Source organism: Fulmarus glacialis, unplaced genomic scaffold (assembly GCF_000690835.1).
Source record: "Fulmarus glacialis isolate BGI_N327 unplaced genomic scaffold, ASM69083v1 scaffold38073, whole genome shotgun sequence".
Classification (NCBI taxonomy): domain Eukaryota; kingdom Metazoa; phylum Chordata; class Aves; order Procellariiformes; family Procellariidae; genus Fulmarus; species Fulmarus glacialis.
In genome coordinates this window covers 28,344-51,057 of record NW_009204295.1, presented here as the reverse complement: position 1 = coordinate 51,057, position 22,714 = coordinate 28,344, and the positions used below count along the sequence as shown (strand labels likewise).

Here is a 22,714-nt window from a genome sequence, read left to right as displayed (position 1 = left end):
CCCCCCACCCCCCCCAAATAATCACCACAGCCAGACAAACACAAGACACTAACAGAAATAAACAGACTCAATTAAAAAAAACAAGGGAAAAGCACTTAGTTACATGGGAGAGCTATCTGTTGGCTGCCAGAAAATACAACACGGTAAGAATTGCCAAAATCGAGTTAAGACTTTGGTAAAGAAATAAGACTGTAGCACAGTGCTGCGTACAGCAAAAAGAACGAGCTAAGTGGGGCTACTACACAAAGAGGACTGGCTAAAGACTAAAAACTTCAGTATGGTCCAAAATTAAAATAAAACTCTGCAAGCTTTCAGTGAGGATAAGGATTGCTAGAAACAGACAAGATAACATAGCTAAGGCAGGAATAAAGGGGTGAAAATGGTAGTCACAACTGAGTTGGAAGCTAAACTCAAGAAACGTAACGTGTTGACACTGGAAGAGGCATTAGACAGCATCTACTTTGGAATTCTGAAAAAAATGACATTTTAATCTCGAGTCCGTAGGATGCTAGTACCAATTTTAATTTATTTCCATTTACTGAGTGGGGGAGAAAGAACGTAGTGAAGTTGCAATGCCATCTGCATAAAATCCAGCATTATGCACTCTCAGATACTATTCTTATCCTTGAGAAACAGGAATCTTTTACGAACAATAAAAAAAAGGAAGAATTAATTCACTTGCCATCTGCAGAGAAGGTCTCCTGCGAGTTTTTTCCTGTGAGGAGACAAAAATTGAAGAGCAGCAGGGATCCTATTTGCTTATCTGAAAATTAGTTCTGGGGCAGAGGAACGCTTTGTTTAGCGATGAAAAAGGAGGCTGCTTCTCCAGAACCCTATTATATCTCTTAATTGAGTTCCAGTTTGTTTGCACAGTTTTCTAGCAGCAGGGATGAAAGACAATAGCTGTTTTTTGGTTCCTGAACGCTGCCACTTGGACAGCCATAAGCCGATTCTGAGTAATCTCAGTACTTTCCCAGGTCAAACGTGACAGCGTTATGACTCAAGGCAAACACACTGTGTAGGACAGACAGCAAAAGGACATGTAAAAAACTCAAAGCTGCAGATGAAATGCCTTTTCTTGCTCTGCTTTTTCTGGGGGAAAGCCTCCAGTGCCTTCCAGATCTCACAGGAAAGCAATTCAGTGGACAGAAACCAGACACATTTAATTCCAATGAGGCAGAGGGGAAACAGGGAAGCCTGCTTGTGGGCAAAGAGGAGAAGCTGGACAGAAAAATCCTATGATTTAGTTAAGTGGTTGCAACAGGTGAGCAACTGCCCACAGAAGAATAAATTCTGGATAGAAATTTCTTCCCCCTCTCCTTATTAGCCAAAGAAAGGTCACCATGACAGTGAGAATATATAAACAAAGGATGACAGAACACTTCTGCAAACAGAAGGTGAAGGAGAAAAACAGATGCATCTCTAAAATAGTCCTTCAGACTAAACAGTCCCTTCTCTTGAAGACTGGAATGTCTTCCTACTTGCATGGGCTACCAGCATACTTCTTGCTTTGAGCGATGCTTAAAAGTTAGGAAGAAACAGTACAGTGGCAGTATTTCAGAATCCTATTTCTTTTCTTCTACATTCATGACTCCCAATAATGACACTCTAGCAGCCCCTTCTTTTTGCAAAACTGACCTAGGAAAAATGCAGCAGCAAAAAATAAGATCATAGCCAGACACCCACGTCTTCAGTGAAGGACTGAATAAGGACAGCATAGAGTTAGAAATTGCCCTCAAGAAGAATCACCCTAGTATTATGTTATGACTATGCTTCTCTCAAGAGTTTCATGCAAGTTTTGGGCAAGTTGTGGTCACAAATCAGTGTGTCCTTCAAGTAAAAACTAGTAACATTGTTAACAGCAGTCACAATCACCTTAAAAGGAATTAATAGCACAAAGTTAAGTTACAGCATCTCCCTCTGACAGAAAGAAGTACAGGAAGCAACAGATGGACATGTTTAATTAACAAGCTGCCAGTACAGAGTCATTTTTGGATTTCAAGTAAGTGTAAAGAATCATGGCAAAATATCTCTTGCTATCCATGGCTTTAGAGCAGAGTGGTTAGCCTGCATCTATATCCAGAATTTTAAAAACAGCTACACAGATGTAGGACTGTTCATAGCTTTGAAAATAAAGCATTCTGTGCACTGGCAAATGCTTTCTTTGACTGTAATGCACTTCAGAGCTTAAATACAAGCACTGCCGTCATCCTGGAAAGCAAAGGAAAGAGTCCCTCCCAACCCATAGAAGTATCAACTTTTCTTCTGTGTTCCCCTAATCCCTACATACCACCATCTCCACGCTCCTTGCTGCCACAACATCTTTGGGTTTCGCATCTTTGGTTCCAATGTAGGAGCCGATGGTGTCACAGGACCAGGGAGAGTACTGGCTATAGTCATTTCCTTTGTATTTCCCAGCTACCTTCAGGTCTTCATCCAAGTACTGTACAAACACAAAAATCTGGTTCTGTAAGTGAAGGGAAGAAGCAGCTTCACAGCCACCACTACTTAGGTCAACAGCAGTGGACTTGAAGAAAAACACCACCAGGATTATTTTTTTTATCGGACACATCACCATATGGAATTGGGCCATGGCAAGCATGAAATGTGTGAAATTCTGATCACCTGGCTACACTCCCAGTGCTGACTGTTCACTTGGCCAGTATGAAAGTGGTATTTTGACCTTGGTTAAAAAAAAATAAACCTCTATCAAGCTGTTACTTAATTCTAAACATGTCAGGAGCAAATGAAGCAAAGTCCAGTAATCGTGAAGACTGACTACGTCAATTAATAATAGTTCAAAACTAATTCTCTTGGTTGCACCAAAAGCAGGTAGCTTAGGATCAGTGGTACATCAGAGAATCAACAGCCAATCGAGAGACTGGAGACTGCACTATAAGAGCTTGCCACCTGGAGCACAAAATCTATCCCCCCACAACACTGTACTGTTCTAATTTTCTTTTTGTCTTTACCTATCAGTACACACAAACTCCAAAGTATTTTCTAGTAAGTCACATTTTTGTCAAAATATGCTTACCTCCTCTGAATGAAAAGGATGAGGCAAGGTTGGTGACGGTGCAAAAGGAGGTGGAGAAATCACCTTCCTCTCTTCTAACTGGGCCATGATCTCTTTCCTTCGTCGGTGAAGTTCGTCCAGGCTGGGATGTGGCTGAAATGAAGACAGAAATACGTTACAACGTTACAATGGTATGGCAACCATATACTTCAAGAAAAGGAAAATACATTAAATAGACAGTATCATATCATATCATATATATCATATATATCATATCATATATATCATATATTATATATATCAGTATCATATCATATCATATCAGACAGTATCATTACATAAGTAATGATCACTTTGTTAAAGTCTATCTGTTAATTTTCATGTTTAATATAGGACATGCATGTTCCTACACTGGCCAGAGTGTTAGTTCAAGACCCCCCCCAAAGGCAAGAATGTTATTTGCCTAAAACTGATTAGATCCTCAACTAACCCAGTGTTTCTAACTTTAAAACTACTAATCTTTTAACTCACAAGTAGCTCAACATGACTCTGTGTTCCAACTTGGCGAAGTTTCCACTGGAACATGTTCCAGCATGGCAAGTCCCCATTTCAGTGGGGGAACGTGGTAGAACCCTACAGACCGTAAACTAGTCACAGTTTGCATTTATTATTCACTTTGCAAAAGAATTAAACATCCCGCAAATGTGTCAAACTCAAAACTGATAAATCTATAAGCCACGTTAAAAATGCTTCCTGGACTCAGCAATATGATTCAGAGCCTTTAACCTGAATGACAGCTACGTAAGTCCAACTATTCCACAGGACTCAATTCCAGCTGGTGATTTACCAAAACAAGTTTGTATACTTCTATTAGGAAGACCCTCCAGTTAGCAATCTTAAAGTACAGAAAATTTGGAAGAGCAGAATTTTTAGTTCCTTTATCGAGGGACGTATGTTTGCACACTTACTTATTTAGGCACAGAGATGGTCATAGATGGGCAGTACAAGAACGCACATGACCATTTGCACACATTTGTATTTAATCCGCACCAGAAAGAGAGCAGCCTTCTCCAGCCTAATCTTTGTTGCAGAAGTCAGGGCCATAGGATGAATTACAACGCTTTTGTACTTTGAGCACTAAGTAGCAGTCCGCTCTCTTACATATTAACATCATTACAATTGCAGAGTTGACCAGTAACTAAACTGCCTTCCAGTTTTTCATCAGTTTCGTCAATTGTACCCCTTCTTAAAGTTCAAACTTCGAATTCCTCACAAAAACCATCACCTTACTGCAAAAATATTCAACTTCTGAAGTAGTTTATATTTTCTCTCTCAAACAATTACAAACACACAATATAAAAACCATACCCTGTGGCATGAAGGTCTGATTTGACTGAGATGTGGAGCCACTGGGCAATAACCCTCTGTTTGCTGGTATCTGTCTCTGGATTCAGGTACGTAGGAAGGTACAGCTGCTTGTGGAATTTCAATGGGTACAGGGCTTCCTCGGACAATCTCCTCTCGCTGATATGGCTGGACAGGGGGATATACGCGACGGCTGTCGTAGTGTGGTGGGTATATGGGTTGCCCCATAGGAGGATACTGCTGTGGCTGCGTGTACTGTGGGCTCACCACACGATCCTGAAGGTAGGGTGGGTAATGGTCTAAATAAGGTGGACCAGGTTCAGGAGCCGATGGAGGAGGTCGGACAAAGCGAGACATGGACTGAGTTGGGTAGTAAACTCCTGAAATAAGGCAAGAGGAAAAAACACGAACAAGGTTCAGAAAGTGATTATCACAATTGTCCACAAAAATGAATCGTTTCAAATACTCCAGTCTACAAGTATCATGAAGAGAACGGTATAAATTAATTCACATTTATTGTTTGCCCTCACTGTCTATCCGGTATTTCTACTCAAAAATTAACCACAGAAAACCTAGAAAAAGCAAAAGCTGATCCAAAGCTCAAGTGACACAGTTTAATTATCTAAATAAGATACCAGCAAGGTGTAAAGGTTCCAGTAACTGGAGAAGATGAGACTCTCAGTGATGAGACTGAGCCCACCACAGGTGCCACGAAGTCCTGCTAGCATACCAAACAGAAATAATTCACTAGAATGTCTCTGCAGATTGATATGAATGCTTTTCGACATACAAGACCTAAAAAGTAAACCGAAGATTAGCCTGTACATCTTTACTCACGCAACTAAAATTCAATTTGTCCCAACGTATCAGAACCACTGTCTGTGTAAAGAAACTTGGATTAACTAGAATTTAAAGTTATCTAAAGATTTGTTCTACCTCTTGAACAGTAGAAGGAAATTTCAGTACTGTGAATCACCAAAGACTTCTAAGATCACACCTCCTAGTTACCTGAAGATTTTAGTAATCTATCTGGGATCCCTGGATAATTAAAAATATGCATGAATATGTGCACATCATCATCAATGTGTACATCAAGTTTTGTGGACAACTCAGATCTTCATTTGCACACAATAATGAAATGTAAGCTTTTTTTTTCCTTCAAAATGCTCTGCAACTTTCTCAAAAATGGTACCTGCCCTCCCCCCCGCCCTTTCCTTTCTAGGGCTTTCTTCTTTTTTCTACTACTTTCAGTCTTTCATTCCTTATTTTTCTTTCATATTAACTTCACTTTATGTCATTTCTCTCTCCAATCTTATGTTGCATAAGAATCATTCCGTCTTTTCTTTTTAACCCTGTTCAATATTATCTTTTCTCCACTTGGTCTCTTTATATTTAGAACTTTTCCTCTTATTTCCTTTTTTATGATGTTTTCTTTTTGTGCCCAGCCCTTCTCTAATTTCACTTGTCTCTACCCATCACATGCATGTGCAGACATTTCTAAAACACTCATACATTTTCATTAAGGATGTAAGTACTTTCACCCCTCAAGCATAAACCCCTCTGCTGGTTAAGCTTTACTTCCATTTTCCCCAAGTCAAATTGAATTAAGGTTTACCAGATCCCTGATCTAGCCTAGTTGTGAAGAACTGCAGAAAGAAGGATTTGCTACACTGGATGGATACAAACCTCTGTTTTTCACTGGCATTAAAGTCCTCAGTCAAGACATAAAAAGCCTGCCAATTTTCATTTTATTATGTCATCACCACATTAGTGCCTATATTCCACGTGATATGCAAGATAACTCCACCTTAAGGGCTTAAGTAAACACCAGAGTGCGAAGAAAGAATAAAATCAGTATGAAGATGAAAGATGGAGAACTTGGTTTCAAACTTACCTTGTTGGTAGGGTGCTGGCTCAAATGGTGGGGCAGCTCCTCTAGGATCTTGATAAAACATATCTGCTTGCTGAGTATTATACAACTGAGACCCTCGTGGTACCATTTGCAACTGCTTGGTGACAGACACTGAAGGCAGATCTGTTGGTGCCCGAGCGGGCACGGGATGAGGGTTCACTGGTAAGGCAGAAATAGAGCTCTTGGGGACCGATTCCAGCCTAAAAAGTAGAAAGATGGCACTGCTCATTAAGGCCTGATATAGCATGCTGTACTTTAAAACACTCTTCTTTGTCTATATTCCAGCTTCTGAAGGCTTACATCACCTTCTCCAATTAAAATAGAAGCAAACAGGAAAGTAAAGCAGTTTAGAGTTTTAGCTTTAGTTTTCTACTGTACTCTTTAATCACTTAAAAAAAAAAAAAACCAAAACCACAGAAAACCCTGTTCCATTTCTTTTCTAGAGAATGGGTTTACTTTGTTTCTTATGCATATTTACACACATGACACTGAACAACAGTTAGGAAGACCCGTACAAGTCAGGAGGGGATCCAGGGGCACTGCTACTCAGATGGTCCATCTTCCCTGGCTTCAGAGCAGTTTCGTAACCGGAGTCAGTCCCTCGAGAAATAAGTTGCGTCACCGTGCTGCCTGTTGACACAATTCCATTTGGCAGAGCAGAAGTTTTCCTATTGGGCAAGTCCACTCCCCCTTCCTCTGAGAGGATAGCTCCTGAAGGCAGGCCCACCTCATTTAGTTGGCCTAGAGAGGCACTCAGGGGTCTTCTGGGAACCAGACGCTTGTTCATTTTACGGAATCTTTGGAAAAAGAAACCAGACATCAAAAATTGAAACAAAAAACTAGAAGGAGTTGCATTTTCAAGACTTTTCAAACACAGATGCTACCAAGAAGCTTCAAGTTTTAATTCAAGTTTCCTAAGGGCTTGTGAGAAACTTATTACGAATACCTGTTAGACTACAGCTTCACTGCTATTTGAACTGTTAATAGCAGTTTCAATCAGAAGAACAAGGATGGATTTTTAATGACAAGTAAACTAAGAACTCACAGCTAAACTTCACACAGCAAGTTTAAAAACTTATTTCCTATACGTATATGCATTTCAACTGTACAGAAGAAAACCAAACCCAAACATCATATAAAATACTACCTATAGTGACAGAAGCTTCAGAATAAGAATCACAGACTATTCAAGTTTATTTTATTCAGAGAAGAAATTAATAGCAGAAAATTAATGTGACAAAAGATGAACAGATTCCCTTTTGTACCATTTGTCCAACAATAAGCCGAGTAAAGCCTTTATTGCCATGAGGTATCTTTTAAAGCACAGTTTGTTAAGATTTATGCTACTATACCAGTATGTAGCTTACACCGTTTGCATTGTTCGACAAATTACGTGGTTGCAGAGATAAAAACTCTATGAACACACTCTAATTCTAAAAATCTAACTGCTTCTGATAAGTCGGAACAAACATGAGCCTTTTAACTAATGTTCCACAAAAATCAGCAGACTGATGGTATTGGACCAACAAGAGAACAAATTCCAGAGTTGAAGGTCTTCCACTAAACATCCTGCCATTAGCTTAGATACCAGAATGCAAGTGGGAGGGCGTATTTGTAGGCTTGAGTGTTCCCACAGTTTATATTGTGGAACAAGAGGACATTTCCTATGCAAGAAAGTTTCACCAGGGTTGAAGCCAACACTTTCATACGATATCTAACAGGCGAAGCGAGATGGTAACACAGACTAGGAAGGTACACACAATTATCGTAGAAAATAAAAGGAGGGGGCAGTTATACTCTATTACTCAATCTTCAGATAATCTTTATGTTTGCCCACATGCACAGCATTAACAGCAATGCAAAAGAGGCAAAAAGGTTTTTTTGTTGTGCGTTTTTGTTGTTGTGGTTGTTTTGTTTTTTAGATGTGACTGAGAGTAGAGTCAGACAAAGTGTAATCTTGCTGTATAGATTTGAGGTGTTCATCTGTAAGTTCATTGATTATCTTCTAGCCACCTTCCTAACTCTCCATCAACACCCCAATTTCCTGGCTGGATTAATCTTTACCCACATAATCAAACTATAAATTCAAGCTACATAGTGTTGACAGTGGGCATCATTCAGAATGCATTAAAAGGGAGTAAACAAACCAGGCTATCACCACAGTAGAAGCACTTGAGTAGGACAGACTACATCCTTCTAAACATCTACTGCTCAGAAGCCGTTCTGACACCTCATGTGAGCCATGCAAGTCAGCTGGACACATGGAGGCAAGCGGAAGTGAGCTCCCCAGGTTGAACTTATGGCTTTCCTTGGGCATCGCACTCAATACCCAAACCAGTTTCTCCCTGCAAAGCAGCACCAGGACGTTGGGAAACCACGGCCATGTTCTCCCTGCCAATTACTTCTGGACATCTGCCTCCCTTCAGGTCTCTTAGAGGTGCAGTGTCTGATGGCTCCTGACTCTCTGAAGGCTTGCACACAAAACTTGCAAGATGAGGAGGACTGGCCATCCCTGCCCATTCATCAGAACGCTCAAGAGAGGCACACACGTAAAGACACCCATTCAATCAAAGGTGACAGGAAGAGTTTATATAGCACCCTCCATGATAAAATACTTAGAAAGAGTAAAAGTTGCACAGTGCTGCCCTCCGGATTTCTCTGAACAATTTTATGAATCTTTGTTGCAGTCTCCACACATGCAGAACACAAAAATAACCTAAAAAAGTTTAATACTTGCCTATGCACACCGGGTCTTTGTCCCTTGCCAAGAGGGAAATCAGTTGCTGTTAAAGCAAGTCTAGATCATAATTTGCTAAGGCATTACCACAACCTGAAACAGAACAAGCATTCACTTCACTTCACCCCATGACAACATTATTACTAAGGCATACAAGCCAGTCTGGATAAAATAGGCCTCTTCCACCTGCAAAGCTGACAAACAGTCCTTCTTAGGACAGATACAGACAACTAGTTCAGAGGCACTAGTACTGACTCACCACCTTTGTTAACCATCCAAACCAGCACTACCAATCTCCATTTCCTTAACACCATGACAAAAAGGGAAAAACCCCAACTGTTTCTGCAGAACACAAGTATGAAAGTCCTATTCTCTGTTCTTTTGAATAACTGCCTTTGTCATTCTAACACCACACGCTCTGCTCTTTTTTTCTTCCTGTTTTGCCTATGCACTGCATGCTGGCTATACAGCCAATGAACTGCCATATTAATGCTTCAAGTTCTAGATTTTTACTGCGGGGAAAGATTGCATACCATTTCCAAATCTTTGGAGTTTTCTTCTGATTAAAACCAAAAGTGCCTTTTCTTGAAAGTAGTGAATGATTTTAGCCCAAAAACCAGTAAGAAGTTATATATACTGCATAAAATACATTGTATTTTTTTCTTTTAACTCTTAAATAACCCATTTTACTTTCAAAAATAAGTAAAACAACCTTCCGAACAGCAGCAGCTTCTTCTTGGATAACTGGGTGCCCCCTCCAAATCTGTAATGAGTGTAACTTATTTACTGCAGACTTTATATGACCACCATTTTTTAACTCTTCAACAATAGCTTTAACCACTTTTAGGTTACTGCATGTGCAAACTGTCAAAGAGTTTCAAAGAATAACTGTTGCAGAAAGAAAACTTGCGATGCTCCTTTTTAACTCTCTGGATAGCCCTAAGAGCACAGAAGAACAAGAGAACCCCTGCATCTGGAAAACTGCCAGCAACATACTTCTCACAGCTGAATATAAAGGCAAGGTGAGAAATACACACAAATAAATGACCATAACGGATGCAGTCAAACAGCATGTTTAGTCACGCTTAAGAAATAAGAAAAACAGCCCACCTCCAAAATCTCACATAACACTTGTGTAAACAAACTTTCAGAGCTGCATTACTGCTGAACAAAGCAAAATATCCTATATTTAAGAACGAACAGTTCCAAAACTTCAGAGATGACTGTTACAAGTTTTTCACATTATTTCTTGCTAATGTAACAGACAAGTTATGCCTCCTCTCCCCATTCCTAGATATGATAAATAGCTCCTATAGATGAGATGAAACAAAGATCCTACTGATTTCTACTGTAAGAGGTACACTTACTTTTCTAGCTCCTCCTGTGAATGTGCAAAGGTGCAGCTGGCCCCTCGGGGGCATCCTCCTCTCTGTTTCATGTCTCGGCACATATATGTCTTGTACTTGCTGTGCTGAGGAGGCTGACAAGGTTAAAGAAACCAGGTGAGATACCTGAATGTAAGTGCACTTAACCAAGAGCTGAACATATCCTCTTATTAAAGGCCCGATGTTTGACTGTTGATAATTCCTTCAATTTAAATGTTCCAGAAATACCTAATGTGAAATAAGTGACTGGAGCAGTGTTTGTGCTTGGTTCTTCAACAGAACTAATGGATTCAAGAGCAGGTATTTTGACAACTAAGTCCCTATCAGGTTTTTAAAACATTTTTATTCAAATTCCTTACTGGAGCTTGATTGGAACACAGCTGTATGTTCCAGGAAACCCTTAAGTGGACAAAACCGATACAGGCTGAAAAAAAATAACCATGCTTAATCAGAAATTGCCAAATATTCATCAAGCTTTGTGGTAGATTGAAAATAAATACAATTTAGTCAGTTACTTTTCCCTTGCTTTCTTTCAGCTCAAAATGGCACTTAAGTATCCCTTTGACCTCTGAGAGTTGAATTTCATCAAGTTCCCTTTTACCCTCCTTTGGACTAAAAATCTCTTAACTATCTATGATAATTATTTCCATCAATAGTTGAGGATGCAGTCTTACTCCTACACAAATCAGCAGGGTATGGGTTGTCTTCTGTATTTTTAAGTTTCCCAAGAAACGACGACTTACTGCAATCTTGCTGTCTGCATGTACGCCCATTTGCCAGTTTCTCTAAATAAATTTTGACAGAAGGCCAGAGGTGGTCTCAAAGGCATTTAAGTTCCTACAGTTTTTATGGAAGAATTAAATCAGAGGCAGAAATACTCTATCAGAATTCCCACCAAGGGAAAGATCTGTAAAAGTAAACTCTTGCTTTCTGAGAAACTCAGCCAAAAGATGTAAGTCCGTAAGTTGCCATCTGCAAACTGACTTCTACTCCCCCCGCCCCGCCCCATCTACTGTAGTGAAAAAAGGATTAGGTATTAGGATTGAGCTTTACATAAGCTGCACAGCCCTGTTGGCCCTGCTAGCCACTGCTGCCAGCCAGCAAAACTCTGCCCAATGCTCAGCAGATGTCCCCTTTCCCACTTGGGAGGCTCTGGGTTCCCTTCCAAGCGGCACAGCATGTACCAGGTCTAGGCGATGGTCTCACCAGAACAAAAACCCTCACTGTTTTTCTCACCCCGACTTCCACTTGTGTATTCCTACTGCTTTTCCTTTTGCTGGTAACAGTGTTCATTAGGCATCCCAGTGAATGCAAAAAGGTAGAACAGCAGAAATAATTCACTCTGATTTTGCCTTTTTTTTTTTTTTCCTGGCAGAGATGATCTTTCTACTAGTCCAGCTCCCCGAACCAGCTCTCCAAGAGGATGAATGCCAAAGCAAGGGAGGGAGTGGGAATGTGTGATAGGCAGCTCTGTCTTTCAGCAGCAGCTAGCATTTATATCAACTTAGCTAAACAACAAAATGAGATCAAAGGAACATGTGATAAGATAACTATGAGATAAGCTGATATATATATTTGGCAACATAATTTTGGTTCTGAAACAAAAAATTTTGCTTCAGGAACTTGGATTGCACCTTTATATTAAATCTTCCCAAATCTTTAAACTTTACAGACCATTAAGCACAGGTATAAGAATAATTTCATTAACACAGAGCCATCTGGCTGAAATGCGTCAAAAAAACCCCAAGAAAATTCCCACAGATCATAGTGCTAGGCACCCTGGCTTCTCTTCCCCACCGTCTAGTCAGAAGTGTTGTTTATTCGTTTTCCTAAGCTTGCAGCTGGATCAGACTGTTTTATTTTCATCCTAGTGAGCTGTGCAAATAAATGCAACAGGTATTGGAGGGGGGTTGAGTTGTTGTGGTGTTTTTTTTTCTCCTTTCCTTTCTTGTTTTGTTTCTTTTTCGGAAAATATGACACAGCAGTGATATTTTTAATCAGCTCCTTGTCAAACCAAATCTCTCCAGATGACATTGGATACAGTCAATAAAATTTAGAGGTAAGCATTTCCTAAATTATTTAGCTTTTACCTGTTGCTGATCTGTTCCTTTCTTGCTGTGATTCTGGATATAATCAACTAAGCCATGAACCACAGTCCTCACAGCAACTAGCCCGTTTTCCAGTTGTTCCCATGTCGGAGGTGGAGCATCTATTGCATTGACAGCAAACAGAGAATATAAAAAGTCAGACGGATTTTCCAAAACCAGGTACAAAGAAACCATCAGTATCACACAACTTCACTACACAACCAAAAAGATTTTATCGGAAATGTGCGTCATTAGATAAAAGGTGTTCAGCACCTTAATTCAGGGATATATACCACTTAAAGAATAAAGCTACCTATATACTCAACATTGAACCACACAAAATATCAAATGATCCAGCAAGACTATTACTAGCATGTCAAATTATTTCCTTTTGCCAAAACTTTCATATCCCACAAGAACTCCAGAGTAAATGTATTGTACAAAGTCTGCACATAACAGAAAAAAAAAAATCGGGCTGAAAATCCCCCTTCTTCCCAGACTCCTGTAGGTAAAATTATCCTGTACAAATACCACGATCACTGGCCTAGATCACGCAGGCACAGTCACTGAACAGCAACAGAAATTGATGCCTCTCACATGGAAAAATGTCACAGGGCAAAGCTATGTATCGGACCACCATCTAACAGACAGCAGTGTGAATAAATAGTACAGTCTTAGTTCTATATGGGCACTTGTTCTTTCTAGCCAATTTACTTTTCTAATCGTTTGATCTGTTCCAGCGGATGACACTCCCACCACGTGCCTACATACTCTGCTGCAAAACGTAGGACCTCGAAGTGCTTCACTAAGTGCCTTTCAAGATCTTTAGCACAATTACATTCTATTCTGCTCACAAGGACTAAATTCTTCCAGCGGACTTCAACATACCTGTAGAACAGCAGGGAAGCAACTCAACAGCACAGAAGAGAAACATCAAGGTCAGACTCACCTACTGAAAGGCTATTAGCGATTGCACTTTCTGTATCAGTCTGGCTAACAAATTTGCAGTATACACACAGTTTTGTCCCTGACTTGTTACAATATGAAAGATTTGGGAAGAAAGCACTCCATCTCCTTCAACTGTAAAGTACAACCGGTCCTCATTTGAAAGGTAAGTTTACTTGTTTAAATAAACAAACTAAAAACTACAACTTTTCATCATCCCATCCCTGGAAACATTCAAGGTCAGGTTGGACGGGGCTCTGAGCAACCGGATCGAGGTGAAGATGTCCCTGCCCATGGCAGGGGCGTTGGACTAGATGATCTTTAAGTGTCCTTTCTAACCCAAACTGTTCTATGATTCCATGATTTTACGATCTCCTGAAGTCATAATTTAGGCCTTCACACTATTTTGATATTAATATTGATTTTACAAATACTAACGGGTATAAAATAAAACTTCAGCCACAGCACCCTCTGTTCTGTCCCTTCCCTTCTCCCTCAGGTGGTCCATCCTCACAGTACTGCTGACACTTTCAACAATTTCCATCTTTCTCTCCTCTGTCAACAGCATAGATTTTATTTCCCAGTCATATTCTTCCCAACTAACTTCCCCTTCCCAGACTGTCTTTCACACCTTTGCAGAATTACATATTAACAAGAAAAATACTAAATTCCCTAGGATAACAAATCTTTCTTGTCTAGACTGATTTTTGCCCAGCTTCTGTCTATTCAATCTATCAAAATTCTACTTTGGAATTCAAAATGCCTTATGATTTTAAGCTGCCTCTAAGAGAGTCTTCTGAGTGCAATGTCTGCAGGCTAGAGATCTCAGATTAAAAACTAATACACAGAATTTCTAGAACAGAGAAAAAGACATACAATTTTTAGATAAGTTAATGGAAGTCCTTAATTTGGTAAGTGTTTTCTTGAAGACTTCCCCTGGTTTGTAAACAAATTATTTGCTCTGCTAAAGAACTGGAGAGAAAAAGACATCTCAGAGTGACAGCTAAAGCTCTGCATTAAGCATAGTGGTTCTATCAATCTTCCTGTTGCTTTGCAAATCTGGTTTCGAATAGCAGCACGAGTACTAAAAAAGGGAAAAGGAGGAAGCTAAGACTGTTGCCACTCCCCCCAGTTAGCATTGCCCAATATCAAGTATTCACCATGTAACCTGACAGGATTATATGTATTCAACATCCTCATCCATGCTCACCCAGTGCTGTCAAACAAGGAAGCTCTCTTCAGAGAAGTGGTGAAATTATTCCTGCTATACTTTTGAATCTATTTTAGCTTCAGAATAGTTCAGTTCCTCACACAGATTACTGCTGTTCCCAGGCTGGTTACGAATACCACTCAAGAATCTTAAGTTTGAGTTAGAGGATGTTTACTTCCACTTGATAAACAGCTTTCAATCCTTCAACAGTGTTAAGCTCCTCTTGCTAAACTGTAAGTTAAAGGTTTTTATAAAACATCTAGACTTACCTGGACTGGGATCAATATTTGCCAGGAGCTCTAGGTGAGGTCGAAGACGATTCAGGTTAGCTGGATCTCCAGTCCTCTGAAGAGCAATAGTTAATTCCTGAACACTCTGTGCAAACGAGGCTGGGGTCTGCAACTTAAAATAATTATAATAATTAACTTTCTACAGGCAATCCAATCTTCACGGTTTCTGAAGGTTGTTCCACAAGCTCACAAGAGCTGTCTTCCAAAACTGGAGTAAAATGTTTTTCACCAAGCCCATTTCAGCACCTCCTATTAAATTCCTTCTCTGGCATTAAGGCACAATTCTTTGACATTGCAGGTTAAAATACAGCTCGAAATAGACAAAACGAAGGCTGGTATTATTTCTAGCAATGTAATCTATTTCTGTTCTGTGTTGCACTGACACCCAGAAAAAAATACAGAATATTAGAAACCATTTAATTTAGACCTATGAAGAGTCTAATATCTCCAGTCCCCAAACCAAAAAGTTTGCACCCCGCTTTAAACTGAGTACAGCAGACAAAGAGCAGGACACCTGAAAAGGTGAGCAAATGCATAAATACACAGCAGACCAATCTTGAAGTTAATCCTCCTGCACGGCAGCCAAAGCAATTGTTTCACAGCTAACAATCCCACCTAATTTAGGCACTTAAATGTGAGTCCCCTAATTCAAAAGCCCATTTATCCTATGTTCCCTGTAAACAAAAAGAGATCTGGCCATTTCCAGAGGTCAAGTCATTTCATTTAAGAAATGTGCTTCCACCTATCTTTCTTACTTCAGGTACAGGCTAGGGGACTGATTTTCTTTCAATTTATGCACTTGCTTCCTGCCTGGAAACATGAACCATTAACCTCTGTTACTACATTGGCAGTTATTAGCTGTTCAGAAAGGACACATCCCAGCTGTGCAGCTAACCTTTGTCGCTTCCCATCTGCATAAAGAGGTATAGTAGAAAGAGATGGCAGGATGGCAGAAGGAGCAAGATTCATTAGGTTACAAATACATATTCTAATTATTTAGGCCATAACAGGTTTTGAAATAACAGGACAAATGATTAATGGGTAAGGTGAGTATACATGGGCACAATTTGTAAATCCATGTTATGAGCATTTAAATCTACTACAGTTGCAAACAAGATAGACTAGGCTGATTTTAAATGGCTTTACCTTGTCAATGATAGACTGCATGTGGGATTTGTGAGATTGGTCTCCGTATAACAGCGAGGACCACTGATCTGGTGCAATGCGTAAACCTGCTTCCATAGCAATTTGAACTATCTGGGAATCATGTTCCCTCCTCAGAGCTTCGTAAGTCCGAAATTCCTCCTTCAGTTGCATCAGGGAGGAATCCTCATCTCGCTTTGTCACCTAGTGGGAAGAAACGAGCCAAATACAATTAAGCAGAATAAGCCAGAGATTATGTAAAGTCCAAGGCAAGCAAAATCTTTAGTCAGCCGCTAAGTTCTTCCTCCCAAACTAAACTGAACTGTGATACTATGCAGTGAACACTAGTTCCTACTAAAATAGCACACTCTTCATAAACTGGAACTACTATGAAATGGATACCAAACATAATTTACTCAGACTCTGACCCAGATATTTGTGTAAGTGTCACACTTCCTCAACGACTTTACAGCATCCATACCTTACTTCTCCAATCAAGGTATTTTGTTTGTATTGCAGAATTTTGTCTGAGGGTACAATTAGCAGCAACAAAGCATTTTTCTCCTCATTTAGCGAAAGTGAATGACATTTAAGTTGAGCACCTAGGAATGGACCATTAAGTACTGTAAAGTACAATAAGCAGCTTAAGTTCTCTTTATGCAACTCTGATATCCAAGAGCCTTTATTTCTTTGTTTCTAACCACACCGCCACTCAATTAACAGAACCGGGGATTTTCCAGCTTTAAGCCTCTTCTAAGGAGAAGTTATGCTGACTCACATACAGGTTTTGTTACTGTGCACCTATTAAACCTGGACAGAGTCAAAACCTAGGCTTTACAGCTTAAAGTTGCAATTTCAGCCTACATTGCCATCATAGCTGTACAATAAAGAACTCTCCAAACACATATGGGACTTAATGAGTAATACTTTCTATACGCATATTTTTAGGCACATTTTATGTTACAGGAAAATGAAAACCGAAAATGAAAAACAATAGTTTTCATAGCAGAATCTTCTTCATACCTTGAAGCACGAGGCTCTGTAAAGAAGCTGGACAACATGCCCAATGCTAGTTTTAGAAGCCTGAGGAAATCGCGGCTCCAGCCTCTGAACCACAAAGAGAACCAAGACCTTTCGTGACAAAGCAGATCCATCTTCCAGAGCGAGTAGAACCAGCTTTAAAGCCTCCTCTTGCATTGCTTGGAGGGGGAGGGGAAGGGAAGCAAAGAAAAGAGACAAAAGATGAGAGAAGACCAAGAAAGATTTCTGCACAGTTTCTTGTTTCCTTACAAGTTGGGGAGACCAGATACAAACCCCCCCCAACATACACACAAACCCACAAACAGGAAAGCGAGCTGAGCAAGAAGGGAGGGAAAAGAGGAAAGGAACACTTCCAAATTCCCACACTGTGACTGGGGAAATAGGACTTCTCAATTTTTTTATTATTTGTTCTATATTGGGTATCAGACAATAGGAAGACTTCTTCGTTCCTGTCTATACATCTCTCGATTATTAATATGTCCCACACCTATCCCAGCAGAAAAAGCTTACAGGCTGAGGAAGGGCAAGGTTGGTTCCCACACAGGTAAAAGCAATTAATGCCCACACAAATAAATCAGGTGCTGTAGCACTGCATATTTTGCTAGGTAACAGCCTCTCTCTTCCCTGCAGTGGTGCAGAAGTTAGCACCCCAAAGTTAGTCTTCCTTCATTTGTTTCAGTGGAGAGAAGTTTCTTCATGTTTTTCTTTATTTTAAGAAATTGGCTTCATATTTCAAGGCATTATTTTTGTTGTCCTCAACAAGGCAAGTCTACATTTTCAGTAACGAGACTTCATTACATTTTTTTTTAAGCAAAATTGATTGGTTTAGTATTCTATGAAAAGGAATTTATTTCCCAAGTACGTAACTTTTAAAAATGCACACACACACACCCCAGATGTAACAAATCTCTCCCCACAACTGTTTGTATGTTTATTACCCTAGAGAAGGAAAAGAAGCCATGTCCAGTCACTCCAGTAACCTTATTTTTTTCTAGAAGGGTCTTACTTCTTCAAAGAATAGCAAGTGAGAAACTACTTCCCATTTCATCTTATCACAAGAACAAAAGGACACACATTATTCTGAATTTTATAGAAGACTTGCAGAAGCACTAAAAATGCAATAAAGTCCATGACAGCAGCCCAACAGATGTATCATTAATTCTGAAGACCTACTATTAAGAAATTAAGCCACTGCCTAATAAAATCACTCAGGCAATTTGACACTCATTTACCAATCCTCTTCAATTCTGAACTGCTTCTAGTATAGAAGTAGTACTGTGATGTTACCTACCTGGCCCAAGGAACTGGCACCCTCTGGCTCTCACTGCAGCCCACAGGTTGGAAGAGAGCTGCTGAGGATTTTGATGCTGAAGAATGAGCTCTGTGACTGTTCTTTCACCAAGCGATCGTGCTGCACGCATGGCTCTGATCCGCCCTTCTTCCTCCACTAGCTGGCAGTGAACTAATGTCACAAGTTTCCTTTGCATGGGACGACTTAGCACGCTCTGAGTAGTACTGTTAAGACCCACACCTTCAAAACAAAGCAGAAGAAGAAAAAAAAAAATAAACTACCTCATGTCTCCTCTTCTTGTGCCTCTTCAACCACTGTATTGTAGAAGTGCAAACCTAGTTCTCCTGATGCCCACTTTGTTAAACAGAACACTAGAGAAGGCATACCAGAAGTTCATTTTTGTCAGTTTGTTTTACTCAGCTTTAAAAGCACACAGTTCCTGGAAGTCGGCTTTCCCACAGGTTTAAGTCTTGTGATTGACTGATTTGGCTCTCTAAGAAGGTGGAACCTCTAATGAATTCTCTCCCCATGTTGGAAGTCTGTCTCGCACCCTCCCATACGGATTCCCAGGTGACTCCTCAAGGGTAGGATCATACTGCAGTCCTTCCCTTACTTATGGGCTTCAACGATCACTGCCTTCTTCAACCATTTAGTTTCTTATCTATATCTGATGTTTCCACTGCTTTAGCCTAGCCAAACAGAACTTACACACGAGTTCAAAACTGCTTGGGTGATGTTTAATTATGTGCAAAAACTGTGATTCACAAATGTGCTGGGAGCCACGGAAACCAGGTTGAAGGAACAAGTGACTTGCTAGATATATGGCTGCCACACTGAGTTTGTTCTACAGCTCAGAGCTTGTTCATTGGGCCACTGCTACTCAAAGTGATACTGCTATTACACTATAATAGTTGAAAAAGCTTGAGACACTTTTTGCAAAAATTCATTTTTGAAAGCCTGATGCCCATGATGCTCACCTCTACTACTTGGGTTGATGGATTTTTCAAGTCCACCATATATAATATAGATAAAATCCATACTCTTGAACCCAGTGCAGTTTTGCTAAATTAGAATTACTCAGATCGACCCAGCTCTGGTGTAAGATCTTGTATAAACAGAGTATTACTTATTTCTCTAATATATCCTATATCCATAACTTTGTTGTTTCAGTTTATTCTTCCTCTACAAACAAGCTGCCTTACTACAGTTATCTCAAAGCAAAGCAGAACTCAGGGGAAAAAAAAAAAAGAAAAAAAAGAAGCAGAATTATCTATTTTCACCTAGTCTGCAGAGGTCAACTCAACTTACAAAGTTTGTCTGAACTTACTATACCGCAGTCAAATACCTCAGCCTAATACCTCAGCCTTTTCTCAGTTTTGACACAACGCCTTCAAATCATCCCCCTGCCCCTGTGAAGACAGAACCTTAATGCTTAGGAAATTTGTTTCAATTTGTTTTTAAACTAGGTTTATATCCATTTTTCAAACAGACTAACTAGTCATTTGGATAGTTTGTTTTGCATCTTATTTGTTTACAGCTTTCATTTTCAAAAGGAAACAATGCAGAAACTACCTCTCGCACTGCTGAGTGGTTTGAGGTACAATGCTAATTCTTCCACACATTTCTTGCCCTCCTCATAATGCTTGGTATCTTCAGCTCCACTACATAAAGTAATTGGCTGCTGCTCAGGAACCTGAAAAGAGATGACATGTACATCTACGATGAATATGCATAAATAAGTGGCAATCATGCTTACAAACACCACATCAAGCTTGTTAGTATCAAGCATTTCCTGTTTTGTTCCCCTTCTGTGTTTCTTCTATATTAGTAAGCATTATTTCAGCTTTAATGAACAATATAAAAAAAGAAAGAAATCAGTGAAAATAAAGACAAAAAAAAAGTAAAGAGTTTATGGTTAGTAGACTTCTTTTATTTAGTGGCTGACAGGAACTAGAAGCAGAAAGCTTATTCCATGACAAAAAAAAAGTTACATGAGAAACGTGGCATTTCTTATAACCGTAAAGCTTTGGCTGAAATAACACACATATTGAGACATCCCCAAAGCTTGCTGGTCAAAAAAAGATCAGAACGAATCAGGTGAAGCCTGCTTTGCAGGTAAGTACAGATTCATATCTAGGGCCTCACAGCTCTAAAGTCATCCAGGGATAAGCGACCGGAGCTACTTGGATTAGTGGGAGAAAGACTTAGCAGCAAATATACTAGGACACCCTTGGAACATATTCTGACTAGACTCAATTAGCAAGCAGCAAGACCAAGTTATCCTACACAGTGCATATGAACACAACCTGCAACTATTAATCTGACAACACAGACCAGTCACATTCTTGGTTGTGGTTGGGGTTTTTGTTTTGGTTTTTTGTTTTTGGGTTTTTTTTGTGTGTGTATTTTTGTTGTTGTTGTGGCATTTATTTCTTCATACAGGCATTCCCAAGAAATCAGGATTTTTCAAAGGAATGTTGGACCACCCCTCCCCCCAAGTTATAATTTTGTTTTTGTTTTCCTCCAGTTAAATTCTTAAAGCTTTAAACAAATTTGGGGGTACAGAATAGCACTGTACTAATGTTTCTCAACATCACTATTCAACTCAATATATGATAGTATAGAGAACTGGAATTTCTCAGAAGACTAAACATAAGCTCTTTTTGCATATGCTATTGAAGTGCAAACAGACCTCAGACTTCAATTTCTATTTCCAAGTCAATCACTATCCCACCGGCAATAACAGCATGCTAATCCCACATAGCTGCTTACAGGGACCAACCCAGGCCCTCAATCTAAAAGCACAAGCCTTTAATGCTTGAGTTAAAGACAGCTACAAACCCGCTAACCTTCACATGCAACCCAGCTGTGTAAAGAGTAGCATTACGATGGCAGCAGCAGATATATATAAAAAAAATAAATACACACATACATATATGGTTGCCACCACCAATGCGGACAGGAGCTTTCCTATCAATTTTAATAGAAGTGATCACACTGCTCCTACAGGCGCAGACAGCTGTGCATGCTGAGTTGCTCATTTGACACACATTGCAAAATAAAGAGTTACTAGCTGCATAACTCTTGCTTTTACAGTAGGTGACAAAAAAAGTCTCCGAGTGTAACACATAAGCCACAATTAAGAGAGCTGATACCACCCCAAAACTAACATCATCAAGATAGCCTGGATCAGACACCTCCCCTTTTACTCTTATTAACAAAACCAAGTTTAATCACAGCAAGACAGCAAGGTTAGCCTGGATGCTTTTCACAGACCGCAGTTAACTTGTGAAGTTTTGGGGGTTTTTTGGTTTTGTTTTAATTTCAGGGATGGGGTCGTGTTTGTTTGGGGTGGCATTTTTGTTTGGGGGGGGGGTCGGTGGTTTTTTTTTGTTTGTTTTAGGTTTTTTTCTTGTATGTGTATTTTTTGTCTGTAAGCAAGAAAGCTTTCAGCAAAAGGAGATTTTGCAACTGTAGCTTACGGTGACCAGCCGTAACTGTTGCAACAGCAACAGCCTCAGCTGGACTAGTTTCCTGAGATTTGGGAAACAAATATTAACATCTTCAGTATTTGCTTTCATGTTAACAGAATACTCCACCTCCTTTTCACAGCCACTGCCATTTTAGCAGTCTGCTTCTGTCTGGGACATTATACAAGCAGAACTGGCTTATCGATCAAACAACACGCATCTCATGCATCTGTGCCAAGACAGAGACTACACAGTCTCTGCCCTATTTACTGCTGTAATATATTTTGTGCAAATTCCTATTTACTCCTACAAGCATTCAATCTGGCACTGGCAACAACCTGAAATACAACCACAGCATCGCAACACCCAGCAGACAAAGAGGGCTTGGAACAGACATGAGACAGGAAGCCCTGTTCAGCCCTGGATTTCAATCTTGAATTAAGGCAGGTTTAGCACACATTCACAGCAGCGGTTTGGAATGCCATACACAGCACAACTCCACCAGTGAGACACAAGGACTGTCTAGGCAACTAACAGAAAGTTTTCCCCTCCCCCAGGAAAAAGTTGGCATAGAAAAACTTCCAAGAGTTAATCAAGCTATTCAACACTGTGTATCTGCATATCATTCCCATTTCTTCTCTCTACAAGGGAAGCTTCAGTGTAAAAATCTAAAAGCCTTGCACAACTGTACTGTTTGCAAAATGAGCCCGAAAGAGATTCGAGTTTAACCTTCATCTTAGGCTGGAGCAAGTGTAGTACTGAACAATAAAACAAGATGCTTATTTTGTGGTTTCAGGAGTCTTCAGGAGACTTCTCCCCCCC

General features: G+C 39.9%; 1 protein-coding gene across 1 annotated transcript in view; it reads right to left on the bottom strand.

Annotated features, from left to right (window-relative positions):
* Positions 1–22,714, bottom strand: part of RC3H1 (ring finger and CCCH-type domains 1) — a 35,126-nt gene that overhangs the window by 7,326 nt on the left and 5,086 nt on the right. Inside the window, exons 2-13 of the mRNA XM_009574938.1 lie at positions 19,995–20,115; positions 18,423–18,662; positions 17,114–17,289; positions 16,094–16,294; positions 14,927–15,059; positions 12,506–12,624; positions 10,398–10,510; positions 6,809–7,090; positions 6,276–6,493; positions 4,385–4,761; positions 3,038–3,169; positions 2,291–2,443 (exon numbers count right to left, since the gene is read on the bottom strand). Coding sequence (XP_009573233.1) covers positions 2,291–2,443; positions 3,038–3,169; positions 4,385–4,761; positions 6,276–6,493; positions 6,809–7,090; positions 10,398–10,510; positions 12,506–12,624; positions 14,927–15,059; positions 16,094–16,294; positions 17,114–17,289; positions 18,423–18,662; positions 19,995–20,115 — 2,265 coding nt within the window. The remainder of the gene's footprint in view (positions 1–2,290; positions 2,444–3,037; positions 3,170–4,384; positions 4,762–6,275; positions 6,494–6,808; positions 7,091–10,397; positions 10,511–12,505; positions 12,625–14,926; positions 15,060–16,093; positions 16,295–17,113; positions 17,290–18,422; positions 18,663–19,994; positions 20,116–22,714) is intronic.